This window comes from Pelodiscus sinensis, chromosome 6 (genome assembly GCF_052426305.1).
Source record: "Pelodiscus sinensis isolate ZL-2025 chromosome 6, ASM5242630v1, whole genome shotgun sequence".
In the NCBI taxonomy this organism is placed as follows: domain Eukaryota; kingdom Metazoa; phylum Chordata; order Testudines; family Trionychidae; genus Pelodiscus; species Pelodiscus sinensis.
Window position 1 is genome coordinate 61,776,421 of NC_143057.1, and position 11,134 is coordinate 61,787,554.

General features: G+C 44.3%; 1 protein-coding gene across 2 annotated transcripts in view; it reads right to left on the reverse strand.

Annotated features, from left to right (window-relative positions):
• DCP2 (decapping mRNA 2) overlaps nt 1-11,134 on the reverse strand; it is a 44,451-nt gene extending 33,317 nt beyond the window's left edge. The window contains exon 1 of one of the 2 annotated variants that reach the window (XM_075932000.2): nt 10,670-11,134. In XM_075932000.2, the coding sequence (XP_075788115.2) occupies nt 10,670-10,743 (74 nt within the window). In that variant the 5' untranslated portion in view covers nt 10,744-11,134. The remainder of the gene's footprint in view (nt 1-10,669) is intronic. The other variant, XM_075932001.2, reaches the window with a different exon arrangement.

The following is an 11,134-nucleotide window of genomic DNA, read 5'->3' on the forward strand; positions in this document are numbered from 1 at the left end:
TTGCCACCTGTCTACACTGGCTGTGAGAATTTACGCAAGAGTACTGAGTTCTAATGTAAGAATTCAGTGCTTGCGCAAATACTTTGACGTGCCTGCTCAGGAATAAGCCCTCTTGTGCAAGAGGGCCAGTGTAGACAGGCATCTTAATTTTTTGCGCAAGAAAGCCCGATGGCTAAAATGACCATTGGAGCTTTCTTGCGCAAAAGCACATCTATACTGGGCATGGATGCTTTTGTGCAAAAGCATCTGTACCAATCTAGACGCTTTTTTGCAGAAATAAGTATTTCCGCAAAATCATGCGAGTCTAGAGGCAGCCCCTATGTCTACAGTGGCGGGTTATTGCACAAGAAGGGCCTTTCTTCTGCAAAGCATCCACACTGCCTACCCACTCTTGTGCAAGAAGATTTACAGTAAAGCATGGTAGGAGAGGGCTTCTTGCGCAAGAGCTATGCTCTTTTCTAACAGGTGTAAGCTCTCTTACGCAAGAGGGCAGTGTGGATGGCGGCAAGGATTTCTTGTGCAAGAAAGCCCTATGGCTAAAATGGCCATCAGAGCTTTCTTGCGCTAGAGAGCGTCCACGCTGCCATGGATGCTCTTACGCAAAAGCACATCTCGCACATGGCCGTGTAGACGTGTTTTTGCACAAGAGTTCTTGCGCAAGAAGCCGCAAGTGTAGACATAGCCTGAGAGAACCAAAACCAGGGTAGGGCAGCAGGCAGGACTTAATTTCTGTCTGCACCACTAGTAGCCTGGTCTCTCTCATCAAGTACTTCCTTCAGAGAGAGCTCAGGGTTCCTACACATGACGCTAGTCATACTATAATACCCCCTTCTGGGACCTCTGCATCCCTTGTCAGTCCAGAACACAAATTCAATGCTGCGGATATCTGCAGATACCAATTTTGTATTACAGGGCTCTATACTGATTGTGCTCCTTTAAAAATATATGGCTATGTCTACACTGCAGGAATGGTTGTTCTTGTGCAAAAACTTGCGGAGTGTCTACACTGCACGCGCATTCTTATGCAAGTAAATTTACTGTACAGCATCAGAAAACAGGGCTTCTTCCAGAAGAGTTATTCCTCTTTCCACGAGGAATAAGACCTCTTGCGCAAGAGCTCTTCCACAAGAAGGCAGTGTAGACAGGCAACATGAATATTTTGCACAAGAAACCCTTATGGCTAAAATGGCAATCAAAGCTTTCTTGTGCAAGAGAGTGTCCACACTGCCATGAACACTTGCGCAAAAGCATATCTCTTGTGCAAAAGCACATGGCAGTGTGGATGCTCTCTTGTGGAAGACCTTTTGCATAAGGACTCTTGCGCAAAAGTGGGTTTTACCCATACAAGCTTAGGCCGGAATAAATGTTACTCTTTACGTGATTTTTTAAAACCAGGAATCCTTTGGCACCTTTTAATTTACTTGGTAACAACAGTGTTTTCCTCCAGCCTTAAGAAGACAGATCTTTCACAATTCTCTTGTACCTTCCTGGGGTTTGATGTTGTTGGAGCAAGTTCAAATCTTTATGATAGCAGCATTTGGTTCTCTTAACCCTGTGGCATTTTGACACTTCACTCCTACCATGACAGCAACCATCATGTATCTTGACATCAAGTTTTCTACAAGGCTGGATAATGCCTGTTTTGGAAGTGTTTCTTCTATTCAAGATGGCTTTCTATGTATATTTTCTTTGCGTATTGCAGCTGCCTTTAATAAGACGTAGCCATTTTAAAAAACAATTTAATGCAACCAACTTACTATGGAATATGATTCTAAATCCTTGTTCTCAGCTCCCTGCATGTAAACTAGGTTTCACTGTTAAAAATGACACAGTTTGGGATACTGTGCCTGCTGAAATACTTCCTTGACAGTCACTGCAGTAGTATCTAACAGTTTGTCTAATTTCCCGAAGTTGGACTAGAAGTCTACAACAAGGTAGTTTTTGTGCTTTGTATAGTAAAGGAACATTTGCTCTAGAGACTGTTGAGAATGTTTTGTATTTTCACTCTTTTTTACTACTTGGCCTGTATTCCCCCCAAGGTGTTGAAAATCCTTGGTGATGTTTGGCTAGCACACATCATCTCTTGCTTTCCAGGTAAACACTTCTACTCCAACCTGCTTCTGAAGTATTTGTTAGAGAATTTCTATTAAGTGATCTGGAAATTATGTATCAACTGCCTTTACATACAATGCTATCTTATATGTTCAGACTGCCTCAATAATTCCAGTATTCTTGAGAAGCTGGTGGGGCTTCTCCTCTAGAGTCTAGCCATGGTGACAGAACTATTTGACTTTGTAGCACATCCTGAAAATGCTGTTCTGTTTCTCCACACTGCATTCCTCTGTCTACTGTGAGGAATTCTTACTTAGCTGCTAGGAATCCACTAGTACAACATACATCTAGCTTTTGAATTACCTTTGCTCAGCCTCTCTAGACCACCCATAGGATTCACCTTGAGGAAAAACATTTGATACTTCATTTGCTGTCTTTAAAATAAATATTACACTTCTAATGATTTATTTGTTACTTAAGTTTCAAAATATTTATGGTAAAGAAAACGAAGTTCTGTCCAACTTATGCTACAGATTCAATAAATGTTTAATCCTGGCATTTTAATTAATTGTGAAAATGGAAATATGTATATAATAAATGTAGTCAGGAAAACAAAAACGTTTCAATGCCAAAAGTTCTAAGTCACACAAAACAATTTTTACAACTGCAGCCAATAGAGGGTGTCCATTGCACTTTTTTTAAAAAAACTGTTTACAGATTTTACAAAACAAAACAGGCCACAGTCATGCTTCAATAGCAGGAGTGGGCCCGTAATCATGATCCCCTTGATTTAGAGTAAAAGCCCCTCTCAGCCTGCTTTCTCGGGATTTCTTTTTCAACATTCCGAAGAACTGTGGATTTTCTGTTTGATCTCAAAGCAGCTTGGATAGGTGTGTCTACTTTAATGTTTGCCTGATCTCCCTCAGAGCCCCTACACATCCAAAGCTCATCTGACTATCTCTGAAAAGTTCAAGATTTCTGGCTTTACAAGCTTGTCTTTATTTTAAATGCTATAGCTATGCTGCTGTAGTGCTTCTTTGAAGACACACCCTGCACTAATGGGAGGGATTCTCCCATCATTGAATGTACTCCTTACTGGGATTAGGTAAATTTAGCTTTTTGCTTCCAGGGCATGGCTTGATCACACCCCTGACAACAAAATGTACAGCTACACTGTGTTGTTGTTTTTTTGAAGAAGGTATACAAATTGCACTTGAATTTCCATATCTTCTTCCAATTCTTTTTCTGGAAGAGGCTTTTCCAATATTTGGCCCATCTACACGGGGCCAAATATCGGAAAAAACCCTCTTTCGGAAGCCCCTGTACACCTAACTTTACGAGGAATATGGGGGCTTCCGAAAGGGTGGGGTTTTTTCCGACATTTGGCCCCATGTAGATGGGCCAAATAGCGGGAAAGTCTCTTCCGGAAAAAGAATCGGAAGATGATATCCAAATGTGAGCGTAATTTTCATACCTTCAGAAAAAAAAAACCACAGTGTAGCCGTACCCATACTTAATATTGGCCTAATTTCCTTGTGTAGACAAAGATGTTTGAAGAATTGCCTTTTAGATGAAGAGAGACTGGGTTTACAAAGCCTATAGTAGTGTTGTGATGGGGACAGTTACATTGGACTAACACCTCAACTCATTTCACAGAGCCCTCCAAATAGCCTTCAGATGGTCATAATCTTCTCAGACTACTAAAATAAAATGAATTGGCAGTTAAAATAAGATTTAAAAAAATAGATCAGCACAACCCACGTACAAGTCCCTTCCCAAGCTCGCACCAGTGTTTGCTCAATGCATGGTTCACAGGCTCTGGGATTTTTCAAACACTTTTCACTGCCACAATATGATCTATTCATACCTTCACTTGAGAGGGGTGGAGCTCAAGTAAGGTGTGGGAGTAGTGTTTCCCTGCTAAGTGCAGAGAGTTGTCCTTGCCCAGCTTGCACATAATTTAAAATGCTTCATTCTCAGGGACACATACTCCTGCTCCAAGGGGAGGAGCAGAGATGAAGAGGAGACAAGCCCACCATCTTTTCTGAGGGGATGAAGGGAAAAAGAAGCAGCTTTTATAACTCTATCTAATAAGTGTTATGGGTAGGACCCTCCACAATTCATGATCCATTTTGATCAATTTCATAGTCATAGTTTTGTGCATCATCAAGTTCATGATTTCAACTATTTAAATCTGAATTTTCACAGTAGTGTAAATATAGGGGTTCTGACTGAAAGGAGAGTATTGGAAAGATTGTGGCACTACTGCTTGCAACTGAGCTATCTTCAATTTTGGGCACCTGGAGAGCACTAGCTGCAAGTCCAGTGCCAAAGGCAGTGCAACTGCCAGGAGCAGCATAGAAGTAAGCATGGTATTGTATAGTATTGCGGCTGCCCTACTTCTACACAGCAGCATGCAGAGCTGGGCTTTTAGTCAGCAACTGCTAAGTCTCCAGCCACCCAGTTCTGAAGGCAGTGCAGAAGTAAGGATGGCAATATCATCACCCCCCAGCAAGTCCCTTTTGGGTCAGGATCCCCCTAACTTGAGAAATGCTTGTCCTCTGTGAAATCTATATAGCATAGGGTAAAAGTACACAGAAGACCAGATTTCACAGCCTGAAATGCATTTTTCATGGCTGTGAATTTGGGAGGGCCCTATGGGATTTAGACTACATCTATGCTTAAAACACTACAGTGGCACAGCTGCCTTTTTGTTTGCTTTTATAACATTTAATCTTATTTGCATAGTGCCATAACATGGTCAAGCAATATATAGAAACTAAAATTACATCTGCTGTTCTGGTTATATATTGGTCTACCCAAGGGGGAATATGACAGATGTCAAGAAAATCATGAAGAAAGTGTCAGTATATATCAGAGTAGTCAATAGTCAGACCACAGGGCAAATCTGGACTGCCAGAGACTTTTAACCAAACCTCAAAATTGAATGGTAAAGGAGGGACTGGCCACATATCAGGGCAAGCTAGAGCTGCATAGTAAAGTGGTTGGCATCAACACACACCCTGTACCTGCGGACACCTCCAACATCCTCAGGCTCAAGTGAGGAGCAGCAGGAGTGAAAGTGCCTGACTGGTTGCTCCACGAGGGGCACAGCACATGCAAGTGGCCAGAAGGTGCAATTGCAGCTCACTCCCACCCACAATTTAAACCAGTGGTTCCCAAACTTTTTGGCATTAGTCCCCCTTTGGATTTTTGAGAAACCCTCACACCTCCCCACCTCTTCTTTACCATCATCCAACCCCCCTTTTAACACAAAATTCAATTCGTAGTTTAAAAATAAACACAAAATCTTGGTATAAAATTATTGAAAGCTAAAAATATGCACAAATAGTTTTTCTTGGTACAAAAATTTAATAAAAATGTAATTTAACATAAGAAATAGCAGAAACAAATCAAATTTAATGTGAAGGATGCTGCTGCATCCTAGGTTTGAAATAAGGGAATGAGGGATTTGGGTGTGGGATGAAGGGGTGAAAGGTACAAGCTCTGGGAGGGAATTTGGGTGCAGGAGGAAGTGGAGAAGAGGCTGGTGGCTCAGGGAGGGGTCTCCAGGCTGGAGAGTGTTGGGGTCAGGTGGAGGGTTGGGATACTGAGCAAGCCACATGCTTGTGGATGTGAGGGTGCGGGAGTTTAGGTTGGGGTATATGAGGGGCTCAGGGCAGGGGGGTAGGAAGTATGATGGGCTCAGGACACAGATTTGCAGTGAGTGGATTGTACAGTAGTGTTGCGGCAGAAGACTAGGGATGTGCGAGGCTCAGGATGGGGGGGTTCCAGTGTATGATAGGCTCAGGGTTGAGGGGTGTGTGGGAATACAGGGGTGTTATAATGCTGTAGCCAGATGGGGGCTTGGCCCCAATTGGGGGCTTGTTGGCCAGGCTTCATTTTTAAATAAAATATGCCCAACACAAATGTTTCAGCATTGTCTTTATTTATGGGAGGGGCAGGGCATCTGTTTTGGATCAGGGGTCATTGACCCACAGAAAAATCAGTCAGGGACCACACAAGTGAGATGCAAAAAAACAACCCCTCCAAGCACCTCTGAGATGGCCCGAACTGAGACACCTCCTTCCCCTGGCACCCTAGCACCATGGGGGGAGGGGAGGTAGGACTAAGGTTTAAGGCCTCAGGCCAGATTAACTCTTCTGGGGTTCCAGAGTAAGTAGAATTTGTGAGCCCCTCTACACTCTGAGGTGGGGCCAAAAATGAGGGTTCCAGTGTGTGGGACAGGGGATCCAATGTGCCAGTGAGTGGGATAGGGATGCGGTGCAAAATCTGGGTGGAAAATAGGGCACAGGAGCAAGCTGGGGTGGGTGTCTGGCCATTAGGGAGAGGGCAGGAGCAGGGTGCTGGTGGGTGTCTAGCTAGGAGGCTGTCAGCCGACGGTCAGGGCAGTGAGTGGTGTGTGTGTGTGTGTGTGTACTATACACCCGAGACTTCAACTGCTGAGACCGGGGTCCCTTGCAGTGGGCAACCTGGAAGAGGTTGAAGGGCGCCCCAATAAGTGTATAGAAAGAGCTTATTACGCTTCAGATTTCAGCTGCTAGAATTCATAATTCCTTCGCAGCGGGCAGCCTCGGGGAGGCTGAGAAGCGCCCCAACAGAATTTGCCACCTGGGTGTGACACAAATCCAAACGCCCAAGCTCTCCCTATATCTGTCCCTTTATGACCGGCTGAAGTTCTTTTAAATTGTGCTTGGTTCTATTACAGCAACTGAAGGAGTCAGGTTAAAGCTTAAACAGTTACAGGTTTATTTGAGGAAGCTTATAAATCATGTGGTTGCAATGGCTATTATTCTATTTCTTAACTGCTGGCAAAGATAGGTAGGTAGGTAGGTAGGTAGGTAGGTAGGTAGGTAGATAGATAGATAGATCTTTAAAAAAATGGTTACAAGGGAAATAAAGATAGAAAATAGAAAATAATGGTACCAAATGACAGCTTAATCTTTAAAGAGCTCTATTCTATGCATACACTAAAACAAAAGGACACATACAGGTACAATTTTTACCCCTTTCTGCATCACTCGGTCCCAGCGTGTCAGGCCAGGATCGGTCCCTCAATTCCTCGGAAAGACGAAAATATGAGGTGGGCGTCCCCGTGGACCTCGGGAGGTCAACCACCTAACCCGACCAGCAGGTAAATGGTAGATTGACACTCAAAGTGAGTGTATGCTGGGCCCATCTTATATACCCATTGGGTCACGTATTTTCTCTTTCTTATCTGTAATGCCAATTGATGCTGGTCTGTCCACTGTGAGACCAGTTGTTACAAGGGAGTTGTGAACTTAATTTACACTTGTAAGAGAGAATTGAGATGATTAAATTGGAAGTACGGGACATTGTTTTCTTGCAGCCTCGAGCTTAGCTTATTTCCTTAATCGTTACTCAGAGTCAGAAACTTGCATATCCTGGTCAAAGCAGATCAAAGCTTAATGGCTATGCTGATCTTCTTATTGTTCCTTCTCTGCTCTGTATACAGACATCTTAGAGGGCAAGCAAGATTGTTTGAGATGGGGCAGTCTGTCTGGCTACAGAGGCAGAGTGCTGGTGGGTGTCTGGCTCCAAGGCACAGGCAGGGTGCAGGTGGGTGTCTGGATGCGGTCTGGGCAGGGAGCAGGGTGCTGGTGGGGCCCTGAGCAGAAGGCAGGGGAGGGCCGGGGGAGAAGGGAGGGGTCCGGGGCAGGATATTCATGAGGGTCTGGGTAGGGTACTCGTGGGGGTCTGGGCAAGGGGAGGGGACATCTAGGCTGGTACCTGGGGGTCCCACAGCGCCAGGTCTGGAGTTTCAGGAAGTGCATGTGCTTCCCTTCCCCAACCAGCCAGTGTGCTTCTTGAAAAGCCAAGTCTGTTGTGTACTGGTGACTTCCTTCCACCTGCTGCCTTCCTGGGTGGGGTGGGAGGGAATCCTGGGTCCACGCTAGCTCCAACTGTTCAAGCAGCATGCAAGGAGCAAGGCACGCGCTGTCTGAGCAGTTGGAACTGGCGCGGACCCAAGACTCCCACTCCTCACCCGCCCCCCACGCAGGAAGGCAGCATGTGGAAAGAAGTCGTTGGTACACAACAGACCCAGCTTTTCAGGAAGCACGCCGGCTGTTTGGGGAAGGGAAGCAGAGCATGCGCTTCCTGAGACGCCAGCTCTGTCGTGCAGCTGCGGGACACTCCCCCCACAACCACCATGCCGCAGGAAGCTGGAGCTACCTCCATTTTTGCAGGAGGTAACACCAGCGCAGGTTCTTTCTTGGGGGGGGGGGGAAGGGTAGTTGATGGAGGGGCTGGTTTGCCTCGTGCACCCCAGTTTGGGAATCTATGGTTTAAACCAACTGTGGCAACCCAGCTTTGCATGTCCCTGGTCAAAGGTGATCAAAGCAGGGAGTTGCCACGGTCTCCCACTGTAAGCCCCACATGGAGTTAACAGTGTGAGCCCCCAATGCTTGGTGTTGACACATAACACGGCAGGGCAGGTGCCTCCCTCCAACCTTTCCTAAATGGAGCTGCACAAGGCTGAACCCCTCCCACAGGAGTCCAGACTTTGACTATACCTTGGCCAAGAAATTTTGAACCCCACTGACAGAATGTGGGTCAGCCTCCTCTAGTGACCAGTTCACTTAGAAAATGCTAGCCTAGCTACTGTTACCAATTACTCCTTCTGCTCAAGTGACAGAGATCTCTGCGGTGGATCTAGAGATTCCAACCATGTGTGTCTATGTAGTTTCACATGATGGAATTTGTTTTTTTCAGTTGGCTTTTTTAAAACTTAGATAGCAAAAATAGTTAAAAGAATGCTTAACACTCTAAAGTTATGATATGCCAGAATTAAAGTTGCTTGTAAAATGTTAGTCCCCACTCCTCTTTGTGGTATACATTATGATAGCCTTTAATAATAATCACATTTTTCCACTGGTTATTCCCTTCCTCATTTAATACACAAGGTTTATTTCCTGAGACTCATCTATCTAGCTTGCATGAAGGCAGCTACTGCCTATAAGTTCCTTGCTCATCAGTTGCAAAAGAAGAAAGATGTATAGTGAAAGAGGCAGGGAATTGCAACAAGAACAGGGTTGTACGCTCTATAGGAAGAAAGAGTTAGTAATCACAGGACAAAGACCTCAAGAATATCTAGAAACATGGGGAAAAAACTTCAAAGTAACAATGGACATGAAGAAGGTTAGTGTCAGCTTGAAAATGCACTTGATGAGAATGCTTGGTGACAAAGATCAACCCCACCAATCCCAACTGACAGGGCAAAGAAGGATTGTAGGAAGAATATAGATTTCACACGTCCTATACATGCTAGATGCAGTCTTTGGTTTGCTGCAACACACTTCCTTCCTGTTGGCACAGAAAGGAGGAAACCCAGAAAGGAGGACAAAGCAGTCATAGGCTGTAGCTACACAGAGCAATAGTAAGTCTTGTTACATCATTTCTGTACTCTTTTGATCAGGTATGGAAGCCTTCAATGTATACTATGCATTCTATACAACTGGTGGGGAAAAAGAAAAAAGCTTTGAAAAAATAAAAAGTTTGAGGATCATTGTGTGTTCTCTCCAAAAAATCTTGTTTATGAGAGATACATATTCAGGATGGAAATACAGAAAGAGGAGGAAACAGTAAAGGAGTTTCTCATATAACAAACTAAAAAGCCAATGTAAAATATTAAATGACTTAAAGACTAATTTGTTCTTGGGTGTAAATAATAAAAAGGAGCTCATGAATGGTTATTAATGGAGATGGATGAGAAATTAGAAAGGTTAATATGTATACACCAAGCAGCAGGATAGACAGACACAAAAAGTCCAGAGAAAGACATAGAGCAAGATGACTGAGAAAACATTCACAGAAATTAAATTGGCCATAGACAGGTACTGTAAATTAACGTACATAACCTGCGGGTTATACACGTTTTTACGAACTCTGCCCGCCTGCCCGCACCCGCCCGCCCCTCCTGCCCCGTGGGATATACATGTCCGCAGGGTATACACGTTTATTTTTACTCACAAGGCTGCGGCTGCGCGGGACCTGGGGAGCGAGTGTGGCTCCCCTCCTGCAGGCCAGCCCGTGTGCCTGCACTGTGCTCTCCATTCCCGCATCCGGAGGAGCGTGGATTGCTCCTGGCTGCAGCTGCACGGGGCCTAAGGGTGAATGTGCAGGCCAGCGCGCCTGCACTATGCTCTCCATTCCCTCCACTGGCAGCTGGTATGTGCAATCACCGTGAATTAGCGTATAGAACACGCGGGTTATACTCGTCCCCAGGTTACTTTTCTACACAATCAGGAAAAGCCGCAGGTTATACATGAGTGCGGGTTATACTCGAGTGTAGGTTATATATGCTAATTCAAGGTACATAGAAAGCAGGAAACAATGCCAACAATAGGGCAACCATTATGTGTTGAGGACGTGTCCAGCTTTCAGTCAAATATATAGAAACTGTAATAAGTCTAACCCTTATTGCTAAAATATGCAGGGAAAGCAGGAAATCCATGTATTAGCAGCAAAAATGGATTCTCAAATGAAAAAGGCAGAGCAATTCTTAAAGCACAAGAATAAAAGAAGCTGAAAATTCAAAAGTTACTTAGTTAAAATGTGTAGTGGGGTCACTCACCACTGAGTTATTTCTTCCTGGCTGCTCTGGGGATTAGGTTTTTCCAGGTCTGACTCCAAGTTGTTTGTTTGCATGCTCTACCATTTCTCTTTTTACTTGTGACTTGGGTTTCTCTTGATATGCAGTTTGGTCCTCCAGCCAGATGTTTCCCCTCTTCCAAGGTAAAAAATTCAGGAATTCAAACGTGTTCTGTACTCTGGATTCTAGCTAATGGACCCTCCAGTCACTAGCCAAGTTCTAAAACATGTCAGCTGTACTATCTCAGGTAGTCTTCATCACTAATACAGGGTTATTTGTGCCATCTAATTCCTCTCACATGTTCTCTATCTGGTTAACTGACTCCTTCCCAACCTCAATAATGCTTTCCATGGTAGCCTGGGAGTACATACCCCATCATCACATACACATATAGCATTTGTGTGATTTACAAGATTATAGCATGACACAGTAATAATATAAACTGAA